General features: G+C 51.4%; 3 protein-coding genes across 8 annotated transcripts in view; 2 read left to right on the top strand and 1 right to left on the bottom strand.

Moving 5' to 3' along the window:
• LOC137847094 (antigen WC1.1-like) overlaps window positions 1-24539 on the bottom strand; it is a 433117-nt gene that overhangs the window by 320633 nt on the left and 87945 nt on the right. The window lies entirely within an intron of this gene.
• Window positions 10802-11752, top strand: LOC137847344 (olfactory receptor 14A16-like). Its single transcript, XM_068665629.1, has one exon. It carries the CDS (start codon window positions 10802-10804, stop codon window positions 11750-11752), a length of 951 nt encoding a protein of 316 aa, XP_068521730.1.
• LOC137847347 (scavenger receptor cysteine-rich domain-containing protein SCART1-like) lies at window positions 22690-24498 on the top strand. Its single transcript, XM_068665630.1, has 4 exons — window positions 22690-23068; window positions 23307-23612; window positions 23721-24047; window positions 24128-24498. The coding sequence occupies exons 1-4, from the start codon at window positions 22690-22692 to the stop codon at window positions 24496-24498; spliced, it is 1383 nt and encodes a 460-aa protein (XP_068521731.1).

Genomic DNA, 24539 nt, shown 5'->3' on the forward strand with positions numbered 1-24539 from the left:
ATGTCCCATGTGACTCCCGGACTTGGTGTAAACAAGGAGCTCTGTGTATTTAAATAAAAAAAAAAAAGACCCTGCAGTGATATGCTTGCCCGAGATCCTCCCTCAGAGACCTGCAGTGAAGCTGCAGGGGCACTTGGCTGTGTACAGGGGTGGAGGGAAGAAGTGTCCTGGCACAGCAGCACTGTCAAGGAGCTCCAGAGCTTTGTCTTTCCCAAGCTGCTCTCCCTTTCACCTTGTACTCTCCTACAGAGCCCTTGTGTTGCTGTGAGGACTCGTTGCTCTTGTTGTCTCTTGCTCACCGTGCTGCTCTGGGGCAGTTCTGTGTCCACAGGCAGGGACAGGCCAGGGGCAATTCTCTAATACAGCTGGCTCCGTACCAGCATCTGCAGCATAAAAGGGGATCTGCTGAGGGCAGTGCCTGAAGGCTCAGCTCTTCTCCCAAAGCTACTCTCATGGATATTGCAAAGTAAAGATAACTTTTTGAAGTATAGATATAGTGCTAAATCTGGGTGGGAACAGGCAAAGGAGAGTTCTGCAACTGCAGGGAACACAGCAGGTACAGGGAAAGCAGTTTGCTGCATTGTCATACCTCAGCTGACATTTTGTAGACTGAATACAATGAATCACCCCAAAACATCTAATGACACTGGAAATAAGTTGGATGCAATGATCCTCATGGGTCCCCTCCATCTTGGCTATTCTGTGAGTCTCTGACTCTGAAGAAGGCCGGCTATCTGTGCGCACCCTCCATGGCCAAGGAACCACTTGTGTGGGAGGCAGTCAGTGGCAGTGCCCCCCACCAGCTGGCTCTGCCTCCCCAGCCTGGCCAGCACGGCCCTGCAGAGTGCCCGCACGGCCCTGTGCACCACAGCCCCCTAGCTCTACGGAGCAGCACCACCAGCTGGGGGGCTGTGGACAGCATGGGAAGGGGCTGCAGGAATGACTGCTCAGGCCAGCCCAGATGTGCTGGGATCGGGCAAGGATGTGTGGGACATGGGGTGTACTGGGAGCAGAGCAGTGTGCTCTGTGTGTGCAGTGGTGGTGCCTGAGGAGCCCCAGGGCCAGCAGTGTGGTGCTGTTCTGGGGAATACGGCTGGACTGGGTGGTTGCAGGCTTCCCTGGTGAGTAGCATATGGGGGAATCTCCTGCAGATGGCAGCAGCAGAGACACTGCACTGACCCCCACTTCTCCATTTGATGCTTTGTTGCCATCCCAGCCTAGGCTGCTCTGCTGGGCCGGGCTGGGCTGGGCTGGGCTTAGCTGGGGAGACTAGAGGCAGGTGTGGAGAGCTGGGGAGGGTCTGGGATGTGCTGGCCTCCTAGGAGACACTGGGAGGACCAACAGAGTAGACACTGCCACTGTCCATTTCCACGTGCCTCCCTCACCTGGCTCTGGTCCCCCTGTTTGTGAGCACTGGCTTGTTTGCCTACCTGAAGTTCCCTTCATTCTCCACCTCATCCACGGACCTGCTGGTGGCAGTTCTATACTCATCCACAAATCTTTTGCTGGTGGTTCAGTACTCAGTGGTGCCTCCAGCAGTGAACTCCCTCATCTACTTCATAAGGAACCAGGACCTCAAGGGTGCAGTGAGGAAACACTTTGAATACATGCTTAAAGCAAGTATTTGCAGACATTCTTCTTCTACATTAATCATGTGCCTACAATCATTTCAGGACACTGACGTTTTCTGAAATGAACTGTTAGGACAATTTTCTTTAATTTTTATTTATTTATTAATACTGTCTAAAGCTGGTGAATTTGACTTACTTTTATTCTTAGTGTCTGCTATGTTAGTTTTTTTTTGTTGTTTTTTTTTTTTTTTTTTTTTTAATTTTGACCCAATCCTCTAATGTACTTATAGAACTGGGCTTCTTGTGCAGATAACGACAATAAAGAAGAGAGCAGAATTTTACTGGTCTTATGTCCCATCACCTCCCATCTCTTCTGCACCTGCGGGAGCAGCCCCAGCATTCACTAAGAGCTCAGACCAAGAGCCCAGATGCCACATGGAGGAGCAGCCCCAGTGGCCTTTGGGGCTGTCCCTCACTGCCCACTGGGCTCTGCCTCTGTGCTGCCTGCAGGTCAGGGCTCCTGCTTCCCTGGAGCCATGGCCATGGCCAGCAGCAGGAAATGTCTGTTTCCCTGCTGCTCTCTTTTGGCTTCCACTTTGTTCCCTTGTTCCTTTGCATTTCTCCTAGCCCTCAGATCTCGTGTACTTTGGTGACAGTCCTGATGTCTCCACAGTGGCATCTCTGCCGCATCTCTGCACTCATCTTCCAAAGATAGTGTCAGAAATACAACCCAGGACACCTTCCCTGGACAGGCCTGTTACTTTTCTGGGTTTCACCATGGTTCAGAGTCACACAGAGATCACTGAAGGACTGCGAGATGCCTTCTGGATTGCACATAGCCTAGCAAATAGTAGCTGGCCTTTCACTGGCCTGGGAGTGTCCCATAGGTGCTGGGACTGATGGCAAATGGTATGCTGGAGGGGAATCTGGAGCTGCCCTGTGCCTGGGCCAGGCCTCTTGTGCTGGCCTGGGGAGTGGGGCTGGACCTGTGGGACACAGGCACTCTGTGCTGGGGATCTCCCAGGCAAGAGACCAGGAGTCCTACAGCTTCATGGACCTCCATTTCCAGAGCCATGGCTGGCCCCAAAGGATCTACATCCTTCAGATGAATTTTCAGGATCTATATTCATCACAGGAGAAGAAATACTGATGGCCACCTGTACTTGCATTGTCATCACTTTCTCCATCATGGTGTAGTCCCTCATCTTCCAGGTACTTCCACCTACCTTGAACAAACAATCCCTGTTGAATGTCCCCTTTCCAGATGCCTGCCTGGACCTATGCACTTCCCATGGTTCTCCTGCTTTGTCCTCCCCTTACTCTTTGATCATTCAGACTGCTCTCACTGACCCAGTTGCTGCTTTGAGCTTCATTGAGTTCAAGCTTGCCCATCGATTAGCCGTCTGCCTAATTGTTTCTGTAGCAAGCTCCTCATCATTTATTGTTGAATTAAGATCATATGGAATAATAGTAATCTTAATACCTATACTTTCCTATTAATCAGTATAAAATACTTAATTTACAGTCATGCTTTTGTGAGGATAAGCCAGTGAGATAAACCTGACTGGAGACATACAAGATCACAGAATCACAAAATTTCTAGGTTGGAAGAGACCTCAAGATCATCGAGTCCAACCTCTGACCTAACACTAACAGTCCCCACTAAACCATATCCCTAAGCTCTACATCTAAACGTCTTTTAAAGACTTCCAGGGATGGTGACTCCAGCACTTCCCTGGGCAGCCTGTTCCAATGTCTAACAACCCTTTCGGTAAAGAAAGGGTTCTTCCTAACATCCAACCTAAAACTCCCCTGGCGCAACCTAAGCCCATTCCCCTTTGTCCTGTCACCAGGCACGTGGGAGAACAGACCAACCCCCACCTCGCTACAGCCTCCTTTAAGGTATCTGTAAAGAGCAATAAGATGAGGAACTTGTTTTTCTGTTTGGAAAATTGCTGCATGTTTTCCTGTTGATTGTTTTAAAATAGGGAAAAACCCTTCTGTGTGCAGCCAGTTTTCTAAGGAAAGCAGTTGGGAGCTGGTGCAAAGGGGCTCTAACATCCAGCTGCAGACTTCAGTGCAGAAGTCTGGTGTAAGGAAAAGTGATGCAAACACCAGGTGGCCAATGAGAGAAATGTCAGGGTTGGGGTGGTGAGGAGCAAGGTTGTCCATGCACTGTCAGGCCTCAAGAGTCTGCTTTTCCTCCCTATGGATGTCTCCATTGGAGAAGCCCTGGATTAATATCAATTGAAGAAAGATGCTCAAAACTGAAATGCAACAAAATTCATCCTTTAAAATTAGAAGAGGTATTTATTAGGTGCTTTTTGAAATCTTCCTCCTTAACTGCACCATGAAAGCTCTCCAATTAGCTGTTCAAGTCTTGAGAATATGAATAACTCTATGGAAGACATATGGTTCCTTAGGTGTTTCTGCCTTTTAATGAGTTCCATGGTGGATTTTGGTGCTCAGTCTGTGAACCTGAGGTAATGAGAGGAGAATGATGCAATTGCTTGAGAAAGTAAAGTCAGAAGGAAAAGTTGAAGTGACTTGGAGTATTAATGGGCCCCACTGAGGGCTGTTACCAAGAGATTCTCCTCAGGGACTTGTTAGGGCAGATAATTGGAGGCCATGATTACAGATAGGCAAAGCACTGTGCTGAGAAAAATCTGGGTTTGCTGTGCTGAAGTAAAAGGGCCAGGTCCTGACTCCAGCCACTGGAAGGGAATGTCCTGCACTCCCATGTCTGGCTCAGGGCTCTTGCTGGGGGTCTGTGGGGTGTGGTGGGCAGTGTGATGCCATAAGAACAGTGGTATGACTCCTTCCTGCCTCTACACAGGGTCTCAAGAAAGCAATAAGCCCCCTTGCAATGACTTTCATCTCCTCAGAAGCTCTATCCAAGGGGACAAAAATGTCAGGGCTGCTGGGGCCTTCTCTTCTTGCCAGCACCCACCTCTTTTTCCTCTCCAGACTTCCCTGTGCTGCCCCACACTTTGCCCTATTTCCTTGAAAGCTGAAGACACCCATCTCTGTTCTTCACCTTGCACTCATCCTGGCATTTCCATCATTTCACCAATGTCTCGTCAACCCTCACCAGCTGTTCCTTCAAACACAAAGCCATGGTCTGATCAAAGACACCCTTTGGGTGACCTCTAGCACCACGACACAACTCTTTGAGGGACATTTCATCTTCTTCATGGCCAGTGCCAACCTTCCAAGGTGCACTTTCTGGCACGTTTTTCTCTCCTGCTCTTTTCTACTACCAAAGAAAGCTCCATCAGGGTGGAAACAACTCCTGAAGTAGGCATCGCAACCTGTCATCCTTCTTGCAGTCTGTCAACTAACCAGACAGAAGTCACCTCACCAGGATCTTCCAAGCCATGGTCCGGCTGCTGACCTTACAGACTTTTCTGCAGACACACCTAAGCCTTGTGCCTGCTGCTGTCCAGTCATGGACTCAAACAGAAGGGACAGGACAACCCATATGTGGGCCTTCTTTCTCTCTGGGTCCTCCTGGGTATGTGGGCAGAGGGGACCCCATAGTCAGCATGCCAACCAGGTGCCTTCTGCTGGCCTACCAGGACCACTGGCAGATGTCAGCTGAAAAGTACAGTTCCTGGGTAGAAATGTGATCTGTTTGCTGCTTCAGACAGAAGTGACCTCACAGTCCCTTTCTGTGACACTTTCCTGCTGCTGCCCTATCAACTGCAGAGACAGAAGTGACCTCATAGTCCCTTTCACAGGCCAATTCCTCCTGATGGTTTGGGAGATCCTGAGGCAGAGCTGAGCTCATCAGAGCATTCCCACCCATCTCCTCCTTCTGGCCTACAAGCTGATCAAATCCATGGCCATTCCCGTTCATTTTGAATGCCATGTGACTGCATAGAAATCTCAAGGTTCCTGCCCTGCCCCGAGAGAACAGGAACCTATGTTAAGGGTTAAGAAAAGGGTTACAGGTGAGAAGGTTAATGCACAGGAAGACAGGCTTTGGATGATAGTTGTTCATATCACAGAATCACAGAATCACAGAATTTCTAGGTTGGAAGAGACCTCAAGATCATCGAGTCCAACCTCTGACCTAACACTAACAGTCCCCACTAAACCATATCCCTAAGCTCTACATCTAAACGTCTTTTGAAGACTTCCAGGGATGGTGACTCCACCACCTCCCTGGGCAGCCCGTTCCAGTACCTAACAACCCTTTCAGTAAAGAAATTCTTCCTAACATCTAACCTAAAACTCCCCTGGCGTAACTTTAGCCCATTCCCCCTCGTCCTGTCACCAGGCACATGGGAGAACAGGCCAACCCCCACCTCGCTACAGCCTCCTTTAATGTACTTATACAGAGCAATAAGGTCACCCCTGAGCCTCCTCTTCTCTAGGCTGAACAAGCCCAGCTCCTTCAGCCGCTCCTCATAGGACTTGCTCTCCAGGCCCCTCACCAGCTTCGTCGCCCTTCTTTGGACCCGCTCAAGCACCTCCATGTCCTTCTTGTAGCGAGGGGCCCAAAACTGAACACAGTACTCGAGGTGCGGCCTCACCAGAGCCGAGTACAGGGGGACGATCACCTCCCTAGCCCTGCTGGTCACACTGTTTCTGATACAAGCCAGGATGCCGTTGGCCTTCTTGGCCACCTGAGCACACTGCTGGCTCATATTCAGCCGACTGTCCACCATCACTCCCAGGTCCTTCTCTGCCTGGCAGCTCTCCAACCATTCCTCACCCAGCCTGTAGCTCTTCTTGGGGTTATTGCGCCCCAGGTGCAGGACCCGGCACTTGGCCTTGTTGAACTTCATACAGTTGACCTCAGCCCATCGGTGCAGCCTATCCAGATCCTCCTGCAGAGCCTTCCTACCCTCGAGCAGATTGACACACGCACCTAGCTTGGTGTCATCTGCAAACTTACTGAGGGTGCACTCAATGCCGTCATCCAGATCATTGATGAAGATATTAAAGAGGACCGGCCCCAGCACCGAGCCGTGGGGGACGCCACTAGTGACTGGCCTCCAACTGGACTTGGCTCCATTTACCACAACTCTTTGGGCCCGGCTATCCAGCCAGTTTCTAACCCAACGAAGCGTGCGCCAGTCCAAGCCAAGAGCAGCCAGTTTCTTGAGGAGAATGCTGTGGGAGACGGTGTCAAAAGCCTTGCTGAAGTCAAGGTAGACCACATCCACAGCCTTTCCCTCGTCCACCCAGCGCGTCACTTTGTCGTAGAAGGAGATCAGGTTCGTCAAGCAGGACCTGCCTTCCATAAACCCATGCTGGCTGGGCCTGATCGCCTGCTTGCCCTTCAAGTGCCGCATGATGACTCCCAAGAGGATCTGCTCCATGAGCTTCCCTGGTACTGAGGTCAAACTGATGTATGTCCCTAATGTATGGCATTAGGGACTATGGCAAACCTTTCTGGGTGAGAGATTAAGCAGATGTTTAGTGGGAGGGTTTGGTGTTCTGCTTGTGGTGTCAGGTCTGTGGTTACGGTATGGGCAAGCTCTTTGCTTTAGGGTTTTTTTAGGTCTGCAAGAAGACTAAGGTTAAATAGAGTATTTTAATACTAGTGTTAAGTGCAGGGATGAGAGTGAGCTAGAGAAGAAAGGTAATGGAAAGGGGTTATGGACTAATTTTGGCTTCAAGGGATATGGTGGTCAAAAATTAGAGCAGTGGATTCCTGTCAGCGTGTAGAGTGGCATTTAGATTTGGATATTAATATAACAGATTAAAAAAGGGTAATGGCCTCACATGACTGCTTTAAGTCAGCTTTATGGTGGGATCAGCATTACCTGAATGTTCTTACCTCTCCAAAATCATTACCTTCTGCTATCTGAGCTCTTCTTTCCCCCCCAAATCTCACATCTCTCCTGGCCAGGCTCCTCCTGCCTTCCCTATATCAGTCATCTTCTTAGTGGCAGCTTTCTGATGGCTTTCATGAACTCAAGAGTATCTGTCTCACCTCTGTTGGCTACTCTGTTCCCAATAAAGAAGCAGCTCCTAAGCCAGCACTGAGAAGGACACAAAGGCTGTCAGAATACCCTGTGCAATGTGCCCAGCAGCTCTGCAACACCACAAAAGTGTGCTTCCTGCCTACATGTTTTGGTTCTAGAATGGTTCCTATGGACCCAGGGTAACGTCTTCCATGGCTTCATGAAGGCTTTGTGTTCCCCCGGGCATCTGTAAGGCAGTGGCCTCCAATGTGTAGAAATTTGAAATCAGCCCTGAAAGATGAATGAGTCAAAAGCCAAACCTCTGATATGACAACACCTCTTCAACACATCTTCCACTATTTGGCCTATCAGGTACTTAGGAAGAAAGGATCTATGCACAGACTATGTGCAAAGCAGGTGCATCTACTGGCATATCATGGAGATCAGCAGATGTGAGCCTAAAGGCACAGATCCCAGCCAGGAGTCAAGGGATGACCTGTCAGCTGCTTCAGAAAGAAGTCAATTCACAGGCTGTTTAACAGCCATTTGCTTCCTACTGGACTTTCTGGACTTACTGAAGTTTCTGAGGCACCACTACCCTCGTAATACCATACTTATGAAGCACTCCCTTCTTGGGCCAGAATCTGCCCAGGTTGAAGTGAGCTGGTTGTGATCCTTCCAGCCCATGGCACTGCTGCTGGACTCCCAGCCTCTCTGATGCACAGCAGCTAGTTCCACCAGATCATCCCCCTTCCACCTGATCAGGGGGATGAGTACCCAGAGAACAACTGGTCTTGCTGCTAAAGACTGAGGCAAAGAAGGCATTAAGCACCTCAGGCTTTTCCTCATCTCTTGTCACTAAGTTTCCCCCCACATCCAGTAAAGGATGGAGATTCTCCTTTTGTGTTTATGTATTTATAAAAACATTTTCTGTTATCTTTAACAGCAGTAGCCAGAGTGAGCTCCAGATGAGCTTTGGCCTTTCTAATTTTGTTCCTGCACATCCTCTTAAGATCCTTATAGTCCTCCTGAGTGGTCTGCCCTCTTTTCCAAAGGTCCTAAACCCTCTTTTTCTTCCTAAGCTCTAGCCACAACTCTCTGTTCAGCTCTCTGTTCTTCTATACTGGCTGGACTTTGGGCACGTGGGGATGGACAGTCTGCTCCTGAGCCTTGAAGATTTCCTTCTTGAAGAGAGTCCAGCCTTTCTGGACTCCTCTGCCCTTCAGATCTGCCTCTCAAGAGACTCTGCCAACCAGTGTCCTGAACAGCTCGAAGTCTGCTTGTAGAATGCCTCATCTGTCTCCTCATCGTGGTTTGGCGATCAATAAGATATCCCCACCAGGATGCCTGCCTTGTTGGCCTTCCCTCTGACCCTGACCCATAGGGACTCAACAATATCATTCCCAGATTGAAGTTCTGCAACATCCAAACACTCCCTAATATAGAGAGCCACATCACCACCCCTTCTGTTCTGTCTGTCTCTTCTGAAGAGCCCATAACCAGTCGTTGCAGCATTCCAGTCATGGGAGTGGTCCCACCACGTCCCAGTGATGGCAACCAGGTCACAGCATGCCTTTTATTTCTTTTACTTCTTTGCTATTGAGCAATGGCTACAGTTATATTATATTGTACATGCAATAATAAAATCTCTGTTTATGGCCCAGAGGAATTAGGCACTTCAAATGTCACTCAGATGTCACTCTGCCATCTCCAATATCACCTGGCGTCTGCCTCTGAACAGCTCCCTCCTGCCTCTGTCTGCATTCAGTGTGCTGGGAGCTGAGACAAGCAGCTTACATGCTGCCTGGTTTGTGCCCACTTGAACCAAGGCAAGAGGAATCCCAACTCCTGTGAACATCTGTGAGGCATGGGAGAGGAAGATAAGCCCCCTTCTAGCCTCTGAACTGCAAACAAAGTATGAGATGCCTGGTTTGACTCAGCTGAAACCCTTCCCTGAGCAGGGGGAGGGAGATCCTTGAGTGGGTGTTCTGCCCAAAACCAGGACATGGAAAGGTGATCCTTGGTCATCATACCTATTCTGAAATGAAAAAGGACAGTGCTCCCTCTACAATGGAGGGAAGGAATATAGATGATTACTTTAGTGTTTTTCAAAGTTGATTCCCCTGGAGGCCCAGGGACTTGGCAAGAGCTCCCTGTGCTGATGAGCTGGGCCGGGCTCATGGGCCCAAGGGGAGCTCCCGGCAAGCGGGCAGCGCTGCAGGGAGACAGCTCTGCCCAGGAGCAGCTCCTCTGCACAGTGCAGCAGGGCTGAGGGCACTGCCTTCAGGGGACAAGGGACAAGGGCGGCTGAGAGAAGGGAGGGAGATGTTAAAGGCAGTGTGGAGGGGGGATGCTGAGAGCTCACTGCAGGAGAAATCTTCACAACCCTGAACAGGGTAAGTGTGTGGCTACAGGGGCATGCAGCTCTTGTTCCTGATTCCATCTCCAGATTTGCTGGCAAGTCCCACAGCCTATGGAATTTTTCAGGAGCACTCTCAGAGTTTCTCTACTGCAAAGGAGTATGACAAGCTCTAGAGCAGGGATTGCTTGTCCAAACTGTCAGAGGGACAGGACATGAGGGTTCCTTCTTTAAGGGCCAGCTGCAGGCTGTGCAGCCAGGGTGCAGGCAGGGGTGTCCAGGGCTGTGGTACAGAGCAGGGTTTCTGCCATGTCCCAGGGGCTGTGTGCCGGGGCAGGGCCTCTGCCGCCTGCCAGGCTCAGCACTCAGCATGCCTGGGGAGATGCCCAGGGTGTTATGGGGAGAAGCTGTAGGTGAAAGGAGTCCCCTTACAGGACAGGGTAGGGCAGGGTCCTGCTGGTGCCCAAAGGCTCTTGCCTGGGGAAGGCTCCTTCAGAGCTCCACAGCACCCCCAGGGAATTTTGTGGGGAGATTCTTGTTAGGGAAGTCCAAGGCAGGAGCTACCTGAAGGGAAGGCACTCTCTGGACTCTCTGCTTTCATGCCTGCCATGAGGGTGAATCATGGGGATGATAATGATGATAAAAGTTGTCAGGTTATTAGAAGCAGAAGAAGCTCAAAGAGCATGCCTCTGGACTGTGGGCATCTGAGATCTGTGTGCAATGCACTTTACCACATACCGTAGCACAGTACTGAATCATGCTGATCACACAGATGATCCACCTGATCCCTTAGGCACCCTTAGACAGAAAGAAAGAGAGCTCATAGGGAATAGACAGTACGTTTTGTGAAGAGGGTTTCTGTGAAACACAAATGAGGTTTTGTGCAGAGAAGTTTTTCTAAGTTGACACAGTCTTTTCCTCCATGGACAGCCAACCATGTTCTGAGGCAGCAAATGTCCAACAGCAGCTTCCCCACAGAGTTCCTCCTCCTGCCATTCGCAGACACACGCGAGCTGCAGCTCCTGCACTTCAGGATCTTCCTGGGAATCTACCTGGCTGCCCTCCTGGGCAACGGCCTCATCTTCACCACCGTAGCCTGCGACCACCACCTCCACACCCCCATGTACTTCTTCCTCCTCAACCTCACCCTCCTCGACCTGGGATCCATCTCCACCACTGTTCCCAAAGCCATGGCCAATTCCCTGTGGGACACCAGGACCATCTCCTACTCGGAATGTGCTATACAAGTTTTATTCTTTTTCTTTTTCATCTCAGCAGAGTTTTCTCTTCTCATCATCATGGCCTATGACCGCTACATTGCCATCTGCAAACCCCTGCACTATGGGACCATAATGGCCAGCAAAACTTGTGTCAACATGGCAGCAGCTGCCTGGGGCAGTGGCTTTCTCTATGCTGTGCTGCACACTGCCAATACCTTTTCCCTCCCCCTCTGCCAAGGCAATGCCCTGGACCAGTTCTTCTGTGAAATTCCCCAGATCCTCAAGCTCTCCTGCTCTGATGCCTACCTCAGAGAAGTTGGGCTTATTGTGCCTAGTGTGTGTTTAGCCTTTGGGTGTTTTGTTTTCCTTGTGCTTTCTTACATGCAGATCTTCAGGGCCGTGCTGAGGATCCCCTCACAGCAGGGCCGGCACAAAGCTTTTTCCACATGTCTCCCTCACCTGGCTGTGGTCTCCCTGTTCATCAGCACTGCCTTTTTTGCCTACCTGAAACCCCCCTCTATGTCCTTCTCCTCCCTTAATCTTGTGCTGGCAGTTCTGTACTCGGTGGTGCCTCCAGCAGTGAACCCCCTCATCTACAGCATGAGGAATCAGGAGCTGAAGGAAGCCATGTGGAAAGTGATGAATGGAGGTTTTTCAGAAGGAATAAACTGCCTGTGTTCTTAATGTTAACTGTATACATACCCAGAAATCTTTTTTTTTCTTTTTTTTTTTTTCTTTTTTACTTTGCTTTACTTCTCATAGTGTTCCCCACAAAGAAATATCATTGTTCATACCTTCCTACACTGTATGTACCTGTCTCATGTGACTCCAAGTCTTCGTATAAATTGTGGGTCAGGCTTTCTGTGTGTTTTAATAAAAGGAAGGAAAATGCGGTGACTTACTTGCCTGATACCCTTCCTTGTAGACCTGTGGTGGAGCTTCAGGGACACATGGCAGAGTGCAGAGGTGGAGGGGAGAAGGGTCCTGCCACAGCAGCATTGCCAGGCTGAACCTGTGATTGTTCCCTGTTCTTGGACAGCACCCACAGAGACAGTGAATTCTCCTGCCTCTGTGCACAGTGGGTGAGAGGGATAATGGCAGACAGGCTTCTTTCAGGAGGAAAGAGGGAACTGCCAGGAGAGCCCAAGCACTCGGCAGTGACAGTGTGTGCCCAGGAGTCAATAGCACATGGAGGCCATAGAGCACGGGCACGTCCCAGGTGGAGCCACCCTGAGGTGCTAAATCTGGGTGGGAAAAGCAGAGCTCTGCAACTCCAGGGAACACTGCAGGCATAGGGAAAGCTCTCTGTTGAATTGGTTGTTATACCTCCGGTGAAATTTCATAGACTGAATACAGTGAATCACCCCAAAACATATCCTGACATTGGAAGTGAGTTGGACTCGATGATCCTTGTGGGTCCCTTCCAGCTCGGGCTATTCCATGCGTCTCTGACTCTGAAGAAGTCCGGCTATCTGTGTCGGCTATCCATGGCCAAGGAACCACTTGTGTGGGAGACACTCAGTGGCAGTGCCCCCCACCAGCTGGCTCTGCCTCCCTGCCTGGCCAGTACAGCCCTGCAGAGTGCCCTCATGGCCCTGTGCACCACAGCCCCCTTGCTCTACAGAGCAGCACCAGCAGCTGGGGGGTATGGGCAGCATGGGCAGGGGCTGCAGGAATGGCTGCTCAGACCATCCCAGACGTGCTGGGCTGGGGCAAGGCTGTGTGGGACATGGGGTGTCCTGGGAGAAGAGCAGGGTGCTGTGTGTTTGCAGTGGTGCTGCCTGAGGAGCCCCAGGACCAGCAGTGTGGTGCTGTGCTGTGCTGGGGACTGGGGCTGGCCTGGGGGGCTGCAGGATGCCTGTGGGAGGGGAATCTCCTGCAGATGGCAGCAGCAGAGATACTGCTACTGCCCTCCACTTCTCCATTTGATGCTTTGGGGTCTGCCCAGCATGGGCTGCTCTTCTGGGCTGGGCTGCGTTGGGGATAGGAGATGGAGGTGTGGAGAGCTTGGGAGGGTCTGGGCTGAGCTGGCCTCCTGAGTGAGAGAGGGAGGACCAGCAGAGCAGGGGATGGACCACTGTTCTCTGGACACTCTGGGAAATGCTGCCTCAGGGCAATGGTCCCAGAACAGCTGTGGTGGTTTTACCGTGCTGGGCAGCTAAACCCCACAACCGCTCTCTCACTCCCCCTCCTTTAGATGAGGAGGGGGAGAAGTAAAGCAAAGAGCAACTCACGGGTTGAGATAAGGATAATTTAATTAAAGGGAAATAATTATAATAATTAAATAAAGACTACCATGAACTAAACAATTTAACTAAGGGGAAATAAAAAGGGAAAGGGGAAAAGGGAGGGGAAAAGGGAAAATAAAAAGAAGGGAAGAAAACAAACAAACAAAATAAATGAAAGCTATATGGAAGTGCAGAGGAAAGAAATTACTCTCTACTTCCCACAAATGAGCGATGATTGACCACATCCTTGAAGCAAAACCTCAACGCACACAGCCGGTGTTGAGAGGAGGACCGACGTCTTCTCAACGAGAGCCCACCTCTCCCCTCTTCTTCCCGTTTCCACCTTTTATTGCTGAGTGTGACATCACATGGTATGGAATATCCCTTTGATTGGTTTAGGTCAGCTGCCCTAGTGATGTTTCTCTCCTCACTTTTTGCCCATCCCCTAGGAGGGTTAGAGAAAGGCCCAATGCTGTGCCACAGCTGCTCAGCAGCAGACACAACACTGGTGTGATACCACTGCTGTTCCAGCTACAAGTACAGAGTACGGCACTGTATGGGTTGCTGCCGGGAAAGTTAACATTCCAGCCAGACCCAGTACAACAGCTCCTTGCAACCACCATTCTCAGACTGGGCTCTTGCCACAGCTCACACAAGTGGTTGATATTTCCTCCTCTGAGGGATATCGAATTAATGTATCAGGAGTCCATGTCTTTATTCTCCATATGAGAGTGCACAAGATGTGGGAATGGAGAGATGAATACCTGTGAGCAGAAGTTCCATAAGATATTCCCTAGGAATATACTGTGGGACAGACAGTGACTCAAGGTCACCTTCCTTTTAATGGCAATGTGCCCTGGGAATGCACTTGAATGAAACAAATCTAGACATGAAGACTTTCTCACCTACCACAGAGAGTTTTGAACGCTTCCCTAACATGTGCACTCAGTACTTGGTAATTTTTTTGCATATTGAGGTGGTCATTTCCTTCAGGATGCCCTGAAGGAGCTGAAGAACTCCCAGGGAAATGTGAGGCCAGACATGTGGCCGGTGTTCTGAAGCATGAGCTGCTCGGCCCACAGGGTACCTGAGGGATTCTGCAGGGCATCCCCTACACCGGCTATTACTGGATGGGCTGGAAAGAGGCCTGCTGAGCACAACACCTCCTTGTAGCCCTGTGGATGCTGGCTGTGAGGTCACTTCTGTCCCAGAAGCTGGCTGGCCAACAGCAGGGAGGCAGAGCCTCTGAGGTCATAAAGGCCTTCAGAAAGCTGCCCCCAACAGGGTGACTCCTTTGGGGAGGCCAGGGGAAAGCTGAGAGAATAAAGGTGGGAGATTTGGGGGAGAGAAGAGGGACTTGGCTAACAGAAAGGAAAGATCTGGAAGAGGTGAGAGGGGTTCAGGCAAGGCTGTGCTGCTGCAAGACTTACTAGGAAAACATCCATGTCAAGCCCTGGCAGTATTTTGAAGCAGTAACTGTAAGCCCTACTTACCCCTACATCTAAATGCTATCCCTCTCTCTGCAAGGAATCCACTACTCTTACCCCAACCTCAAACCTCACCTGGCATGGGTTAGCCAAGTCCCAAATCCATAAGGCCTTACCATACACTCTTAGCTCATTTCTCATGCTGTTCCTCAGCCTTTCATCCCTGTCATTGAATTCCAGCCTTAACATGATTCCTCAACAGAGCCCTGAAGAAAATCCCAATGTAACATAATATAGTCTCTACACTAGACACAGACTAGAATCCAAAGAAGTAAACAGGCCTCCCTCTAATACTCTGCCCAACCACTAACCCTAGAAGGCAAGATCTAATCCCTAAACCCTAACCTGAACACCTAATCCCCATATCCTGCATTCTTTTGGTTTAGTCACTTAACTGAAGCAGTTTGGCCTCATTAAGCTGAGAGAAACAACCCTGCAGACACCAAGGTCAATGAAGAAATAGGGTGTGGAAGTGCTCCAGGTGGTAGAGCAGAAGTTCCCCTGCAGCCCATGGTGCACCATGTTGGAGCAGATCTCCACATGGCAACTGATGGAAGACCCCATGTGGGAGCATTTGGATGTGGCCTGAAGGAGGATGCAGTCCAGGGAGAGGCCCTGCAGGAGAGGACTCCAGGTCAGAAGTGTGGAGAGGAGCCCAGCTCTAGGCAGCCCCTTGTGATGGGGCCTTTCTTCTGAGGACTAATTTGTATCGACCCTTTGATAGATGCTGCACTGGCAAGGACAGGACTCAGGATGGCATTGCCTTTCAGGAAGGAACTTCCTTTGTGATTCCCTTGAAGTGTGGAACTCCTGTCTGTGTCACAGCTTGAGCCACTGAACTGTGCAGGCAGACCAAAGTCCCACTGTGACAGAAGCAACCTCGTGCTTCCCCTGAAGCCACTCCCCTGCCAGTCTTCCTGAACTACCATTGACACCGCAGACTGTAGTGGGTTTACATGGCAAGGTTTTGGTAGCAGGGGGCCATAGGGGTGGTTTCTGTGAGAAAGATCTAGAAGCCGCCCCATGTTTGGGAAGGGCCCCATTGTTTTCCAGATCTGAGCCAATAAGCGATGTTGTTTTGCACCTCTGTGAGAGCAGATTTAAGACAGGGAAAAAAACGCTGTGCCACACAGCAGCCGGGAGAGTCAAGGGAGTGAGAAACAGCCTTGCAGGTGCCAAGGTCAGTGTAGAAGGAGGGGGAGAGGTGCTCCAGGCGCCGGAGCAGAAGTCCCCTGTGGCCTGTGGTGAGGACCATGGTGAAGCAGGATGTCCCCCTGCAGCCCATGGAGTACCACAGTGGAGCAGAGTTCCACGCTGCAGCCTGTGGAGGAGACCACGGTGGAGCAGGTGGCCCTGCACCGACGGAGGCTGCTGCCTGTGGAAGACCCCTTCCGGAGCAGATTCCAGGCCGGACCTGTAGCCCGTGGAGAGGAGACCACGCAGGAGCAGGTCATCTGGCAGGAGCTGCTGCCCGTAGGGGAGCCAGGTTGGAGCAGTTTTCTCCTGAGGGATGGACCCTGTGGTACGGACACATATCTGGAGCAGTTCTGGAAGAGCTGCTGCCTGTGGGAAGCCCACGCCAGATCAGTTCGTTAAGGACTGCATCCCGTGGGTGGGACCCCACAGCACAGGGGACGAGAGTGACCGAGAAGGAGTGGCAGAGAAGAAGTGCTGTAGACTGACCATAACCCCCATTCCCCCGTTCCCCTGCGCCGCTCGGGGGGAGGAGGTGGAAGAGGGTGGATGGGGGGGGAGGTGCTTTTGGTTTCTTTCCTTTGTTTCTCACTTCTTTAGCTTGTTAGTAATGAGCAATAAATCTTACTATCTGTCTTCTTATGCTGAGTCTGGTTTGCCCGTTACACTAATTATTGCGTGATTTTCTCGTCCTTATCTCAATCCTTGAGCCCTTTTCACATATTTTCTCCCCATTCCTCTTTGAGGAGGGGGAGTGAGAGAGCGGCTGTGGTGGAGCTCGGCTGCCCACTCGAGCAGAACCACGACACAGACTCAAGCAAACAGAGATAAAAGGGAGTGTGAGAATGCCAGTGCTGTACAAACTCAACGACAATGATACATGATATAGCAAGTAACTGGAACACGACCTGAGCACCAGCTCATCACAAGCACCAGATTCATGCTTAGTTGATTTGAAAGGACTGAGAACAGGGCATTAGAAAAAGCATAAAAGAAGGAGCTACATCTTAGTATGCACTCAGCCTCACCAGAAGTAACCCTGCAGAATGACAACCCATCTGGCCGCTCATGGCTTGGACAAGTGTACAGTTTGCTGGTTGAAGAACTTCCTAAATGGCTGTGCTCAAAGAGTGAGGGAGTGAAGGGAGTTCAGTCCAGTTGATGTCAGTTGTCCAGATGTCCAGTTTAGTCATCAGTGACATTCCCCAGGGCTTGGGATTGGGTCCAGTTTTATTTAATATTTAGATCTACAATCCAAATGAGAGGATCAAGTACACCCTCAGTAACTTGCAGATGACAAGAAGTTAGATGGGACAGTTGGTCTGCTTGAGGGTAGGAAAGCTTTGCAGAGGGATGTGGAAAGGCTAGATTGATGGACTGAGTCCAATCACATGACATTCAACAATGCTTCTGCACTTGGATCATAACAACCCCATGCAGTAGCATAGGCTTGGGGAAGAGTGGCTGGAAAGCTGTCCAGGAGAAAAGCACTTGGGGATGTTGGTCAACAGCCAGCTGAACATGAGCAGCCACCGCCCATCATGGACAGGGACACTGACATCTTCCAATAGATCATCTCTGCTTGTGAGGTCACTGTCAGCTGAAGATCTGATAGGCCACGAGCAGGCCCATGGCAGGTGAATATTCCTGTGATAACAGTGGTGCCTGAGTAGCTGACAGGATGAGAGCAAGGGTGGCCTGTGCTAGATGCTGGGAGGACCCTGGTGCCTGAGAAGCCAGTAGGCCAGGAATAAGCACATGGCTTGTGTGGGTCTTTGGGAGCTTATGATGTCATGTCAGCGATGGCACCCCATGCTTGATTTCTCCTGAAATCCAACAGAAACCCCAGGCACCTGTCTACTGGTGCATCATACTACTTCATAGGGGAGTAGAAACCAAACAGGTGTCTATGTGGTGCTCAGGTCAGTGGTGCCTGTGGAGCTGACAGAGCAGCAGCAGGCCCACAGCTCTCGTCAGAGCTTGTGACGTCACTGGTGCCTGAGAAAATGACAGGCAGGAAGGAGACCCATGCCTGGGGAATGGACTTGTGATGCCACTCTTGGCTGAGTAGCTGACAGGGCAGGAGCAGGTGCAGGCCAGGAGAAGGCCCATGGCAGGTGAATATGCTACGGCGTCACCTGGAGCTGTGTTCGGCAGAATCATGAAATAGCCCGAGTTGGAAAGAATCAAGGATCAGGGAGTCAAACTCCAGCCACCAGACAATAAAATAAATTATATATGTATCTAAAAAGCTATAAAAACTCTAAATATATGTTAAAAATATTACAATATATAATGTATATATTTATGAAAAACAAACCTTTTACATATGTATAATACATGTAAAATAAAATAAAATAAAATAAAATATATAATATAATTAATAAAATATATTATACTGTATAACATAACATAATACTGTATAATATACTGGAATACTTTATGTAATATAAATACATATTAAATAAAAATATAATATAATCTATAATATAATATCGGTAATTTTATATTAGAATCATAGAATCATAGAATATCCTGAGTTGGAAGGGACCCTTAAGGATCATCAAGTCCAACTCTTGACACCGCACAGGTCTACCCAAGTTCAGACCATGTGACTAAGTGCACAGTCCAATCTCTTCTTAAATTCAGTCAGGCTCGGTGCAGTGACCACTTCCCTGGGGAGCCTGTTCCAGTGTGCAACCACCCTCTCTGTGAAGAACCCCTTCCTGATGTCCAGCCTAAACTTCCCCTGCCTCAGCTTAACCCCGTTCCCGCGGGTCCTGTCGCTGGTGTTAATGGAGAAAAGGTCTCCTGCCTCTCAACACCCCCTTACGAGGAAGTTGTAGACTGCGATGAGGTCTCCCCTTAGCCTCCTCTTCTCCAGGCTGAACAGGCCCAGTGCCCTCAGCCGTTCCTCGTACGTCTTCCCCTCCAGGCCTTTCACCATCTTCGTAGCCCTCCTCTGGACACTCTCCAACAGTTTCATGTCCTTTTTATACTGTGGTGCCCAGAACTGCACACAGTACTCGAGGTGAGGCCGCACCAGCGCAGAGTAGAGCGGGACAATCACCTCCCTTGACCTACTAGCAATGCCGTGCTTGATGCACCCCAGGACACGGTTGGCCCTCCTGGCTGCCAGGGCACACTGCCGGCTCATATTCAACTTGTTGTCTACCACGACCCCCAGATCCCTCTCTTCTAGGCTGCTCTCCAGCGTCTCATCGCCCAGTCTGTACGTGCAGCCAGGGTTTCCCCGTCCCAGGTGCAGGACCCGGCACTTGCTCTTATTGAACTTCATGCGGTTGGCGATCGCCCAGCTCTCCAACCTATCCAGATCCCTCTGCAAGGCCTTTCCACCCTCATTCGAGTCCACAACTCCTCCAAGTTTGGTGTCATCAGCAAACTTGCTCAAAATGCCTTCTATTCCTACATCCAGATCGTTTATAAAAATATTGAAAAGTACCGGCCCTAAAATGGAGCCTTGAGGGACCCCACTGGTGACCGCCCGCCAGCCTGACGCAGCGCCATTTACCATAACCCTTTGGGCCCTGCCCGTTAGCCAATTGCTCACCCATCGTATGATGTTTTTATTTAGCTGTATGGTGGACATTTTGTCCAGTAGGATCCTATGGGAAACCGTGTCAAAAGCCTTTCTGAAGTCCAAAAAAATCACATCAGCTGGTTTCCCTTGGTCCACCATACGGGTGATCTTATCATAAAAGGAAATCAGGTTAGTTAGGCAGGACCAAACTATTATATATTATATTATTATTATATTATATTATATTATTAATTATATTATTATATTATATTATATTATTAATTATATTATTATATTATATTATATTATTATTATTATATTATATAGAGTTCATATTATTACATAATATGAACTCTATAATAATAAATTCAATAAATAATAATAATATTTAATCTAATAAAATATATAAATATATAATATAATAATGTATAAGTAAAATATATATATTGTATATATTCATAAAAATGTGTGTTCTATTAAAAATATAAAATGTATATATATGTGTTGTGTTTATATATATATATATATATATATATACACACACATATATATATATATATATACACATGTATACATGTGTATACACATGTATATATATACACATGTGTACACATTATATATATATATATATATGTATACACATTATATATACATGTGTATATATATATATATATATATATATATATACACATGTATACATGTGTATACACATGTATATATATACACATGTATATATATACACATGTATATATAATAAACTATATGTCTGGGAGCATTATCCAAACACTTCCTGAACCCTGCCAGGCTTGGAGCTGTGAGGAGGCTGGGAGGCACCGCTGGGCCATGCCTGGGCACGGAGCCAGGAGGAAACCACCGTCTTCCTGCCCGGGCGCCATGTCACGTGGGCTGCGGTTTGTGCACCTGCAGTGGCAGGCAGGCTCCAGCTCCCGACCCGCCGCGGGGAATAACGGCCCCTGGGTGACACGCTGAGAGCCAGGGAGACGCCTGAGGCTCTGGGCTGCAGCTCTGCTGCCAGGGCAGGCCCTGGACCAGCTCTGGCTGCTGCCGGGACCCCACAGGAGGCTCCCTGGGGAGGGACGGGACAGCCAGCACCCCCATCATGGGGCTCTGGCCCTGCCCAAGGGCCTTTCCCAGCTGCTGCTGCCAGCACAGCAGGGGCTGTAGCAGGGGCAGGGGCTGGTCCCTTCCCAGCCTGACACAGCCCTGCTGCAGGACCAGCCCCGTGGATCCCATGGCACAGGGACGACCAGACAATCGCACCTTGGGCTCTTGGATGCTACAGCTCAGGAGATGCTCCGTGCTCCCACAGCAGGCTGCAAGGGGTGTCAGAGCCATCTGCCCCCACACCCCGCCCTACCCCATGATGATCTCCCACCGCAGTGACGTGAGAGCCGCAGCGGAGCCGTCCCTCATATATGGTCATGATGAGCGCTGGAGAAGTTCATTGGAGAGCTGGGCTGCGTCGGAGGGGAGATAAGTGCCGATAACGTCTAAAAAGGTGCCTGCTGCTTCGATTGGCTCCTCCTGCAGCTGGGACAGCATCTGCACAGATATATTGCCCTCCCATCATCTCCATTTCACTGTTGGTCCCCAGGAGCTCCAGCAGCAGGGCCTTGCTGTCAGGACAAGAGCCTCAGGATGGGGACAGAGGGACTCCTGTCCCCTTGGGTGCTGTGTCTGCTCCTCTGGGTGCAGCCATGCAGAGGTAAGTGCCAGCTCCTCTGTTTCAGAGCTTTGGGCCAGTGGGCAGCGGTGGGGTCATTGGGATCTCTCTGGGAGTGGGGTTGTTTTCCAGGGACCACTGAAATGAGAGGGAGAATGTTCTCAGTCTCCCAGCCCCATGCTTTAACCTGTGCCTATCTTTGTGGGAGAGAGCAATCCATTTCCACAACTCCCATATGTTTGGCAGCCCATGCCTGGATTCATTTCTAGACACCTTGTCCTTGGGTACCCTTTTGTAAGCCCTTGTTCCCCAGCACTGTGACTCTGGATCTGGAGGAAGCCCAGACAGTGAGGGTGGCCCTCAGTGATCTCCAGGGTACAGCCAGTGTCTGGGGTGCCCCAGGGGGGCTGTGTGCTGTTCCCTTCCCCTGGGATCTGGGTAAACACAGACTCCAGGAGGGCAGGTTGTGTCCCATTAACAGAAGGGGACTGGGGCATTCGCACCCAGAGGTGGTAGAGAGGTGTCTTTTCTGGGGCCCCGGTCAAGCACAGGGATTGGTCTGACAGCAGGGACGGGGAAGGGACATGGACTGCTGATATCCTTGTGATCAACTCTGTGCTCTGTAGGTACACAGGAGGTCCTGTATTTGTCGGTGGGTTTGGGAGGTGCCTGTGGCAGACAATGGGCAATGGAAGCTGCTCAAGGGCAGGGGGATATTTGAGGGACACTGGGCTGGGGAGGAGACACAGCCCTGTGCAGGGCTGAAGGTTGTGTGGGGGTGGGCATGGGCAGGGGTAGGGGACTACTGGGGTGGGAGGAGGTGCTGAGGGCTGTAGGAAAGCAAATATCCTAGGAGGGCTGGAGCGTGGTACCCTCATCCCAGCATAGCCCATGGGGAGGAGAGGGACTGCGTTCCAACTGACCAAGGGGCAGCCTAAGGGGACAGGGCTTCCACCCTGGGCCCTGCGAATCTGCCTGGGCAGGGAGCGCTCCCAGATACAATGTGGGGCTCAAAGCTCTTCTGCCCTTCCCCTGTTGGTTTTTGAAGGGGTTGCGGAGCTGAGGCTGGTGGATGGCGGCAGACGCTGTGCTGGGAGACTGGAGGTGAAACTCCAGGGCCAGTGGGTGACTGTGTGTGGTGCCTCCTGGGACATGTTGGATGCTGCAGTGGTTTGTAGGCAGCTGGGCTGTGGGGTTGCTCTCAAAGCTCATCGGAATGCAAACTTTGGACCAGGATACGGTTCCATTTGGGTGAATCCTATTCAATGTAATGGCATGGAGTCTGCCCTGACTAACTGCAAGTATTTAAAACAGAGATTATCTTACTGCACTCACAAGCGGGATGCTGGAGTGACATGCTCAGGTAAGGACTGAACTTGTTCCCTTGTTCTGAGGATCAGCAGGGGGGGTCTGACCTCTTTGTGCCATCAGCAACCATGGAGAGCTGCTGGGCTGGCCGTGGGGCTCTGCCTATGGCCACCTTAGGGATGAGGTGGGAGGTGGGCACGGAAGTGCCAGAGGGCTCTGGGAACTCACAGGTCTCCTTGGTTGCTCCAGGCTTTGTCCGGCTGGTCGGAGGGGACAGCCCCTGCTCAGGAAGTCTGGAGGTCTACGACAGGGACCAGTGGAAAGCTGTTTGTCACTCCGACTTTGATGCCAAAGCTGCCGAGGTGGTGTGCAGGGAGCTGCAGTGTGGCACAGCCCTGTCTGTCCATGGGGCAGCTCAGCTGGGAGAAGTGGCCGGTCCTGTCTGGGACAGAGAGCTGCAGTGTGTGGGGAATGAATCCACCATCCTCTTCTGCCCCTGGGGGGCCTCCAAGGACAAGGCCTGCACCCACAGCAATGGCACTCATGTCACCTGCACACGTAAGGACTCGCAGTGGGATGATGGACAATGGGGTTGTGGTGGGGGCAGGAGAGCAGGGTGGGAACTGGGCTGTGCTAGGTGGGGGACAGGTGGGGTGAGGTGGTGGTCTGCAGCCCTAAAATTAGAGTGCTGCAGGAGGAGAAAGGCACGTTGTCCCTTTGGCCTCTCCTGCAGCTCCTGTGGGAACAAGAGCACAAATGTGGCCTCTCTCACCCTCCTTTGTCCTTGAGTACACAGGGTTCAGGCTGGTGAACGGCAGCACAGCGTGTGAGGGCAGGGTGGAGGTGGAGGTGCTGGGGACGTGGGGGACGCTCTGTGCCTCCCGCTGGGACCTCTCGGACGCCCACGTTCTCTGTCGGCACCTCGGCTGTGGCTTTGCTGAGTCCATTCCTGGAGGAGGGCATTTTGGGAGAGGAACCGGCCCCGTCTGGAGAGACTCGTTCCACTGTGACGGGACTGAAGCCCACCTGGGGCAGTGCCCAGTGACTGCCCTGGGGGCCTCACCGTGCTCCCAGGAGAACGCTGCTGCTGTCATTTGCTCAGGTGAGTGCTGGGCCGTGCTGCAAAGTCCATTTGCCCCTGGTGTGTGACACGGCCACCCACAGCTGGGGACCCCACGGCAGCACCAGGCTGAATTTCTGCTCTCACCAGGCCCGGCTCGCCACATGTCTGTACGGCTGGTGGGTGGAGGGAGCCGGTGCGACGGGCGCGTGGAGGTCTTCCAGCACGGGACGTGGGGCAGAGTCCTGGATGAGCAGTGGGACATGCAGGAGGCCAGCGTGGTGTGCCGGCAGCTGCAGTGCGGAGAGGCAGAGGCAGCCTACACCCCCGTGAGGGCTGAGCGAGGACGAGGCCCTGTGGGGCTGCGTGGGGTGCGGTGTGCAGGGCACGAGGCTGACCTGAGCCTCTGCAAAACCTCCCTGCCTGAGAGCATGCCAACAGAAGGGATCATGGAGGACATGGGGGTCGTGTGCCGGGGTGAGTGGTGCTGCACGTCCCCCAGGTGTGGGTCCCGGAGGGCAGCCAGCCCCTGAGGGTCAGGGTTCTCCCCGCTGCAGGGAGCCGGCGGGTCCGGCTGGCAGACGGGGCCGGGCGCTGTGCCGGGAGAGTGGAGATCTACTACCAGGGGCGCTGGGGCACCGTCTGCGATGACGCCTGGGACCTGGCCGACGCCGCCGTTGTTTGCCGCCAGCTGGGCTGCGGAGGGGCCCTGGAGGCAGCCGGCTCTGCTCGGTTTGGGGAGGGCTCCGGGCAGATCTGGCTGGATGGCGTCAACTGCTCCGGGACCGAAGCTGCTCTCTGGGACTGCCATGCCAAGGCCTGGGGGCAGCACGACTGCAGGCACAAGGAGGATGCGGGAGTCATCTGCTCAGGTCTGTGCTGGGAGTGGGGCTGGGAGCTGGGGCCAGTGAGGCTGGGGCAAGGGTAGAGCCAGGTAGGGCCAAGGCCATCAGTGACTGACATCCAAGG

Source organism: Anas acuta, chromosome W, assembly GCF_963932015.1.
Source record: "Anas acuta chromosome W, bAnaAcu1.1, whole genome shotgun sequence".
NCBI classification, from domain to species: domain Eukaryota; kingdom Metazoa; phylum Chordata; class Aves; order Anseriformes; family Anatidae; genus Anas; species Anas acuta.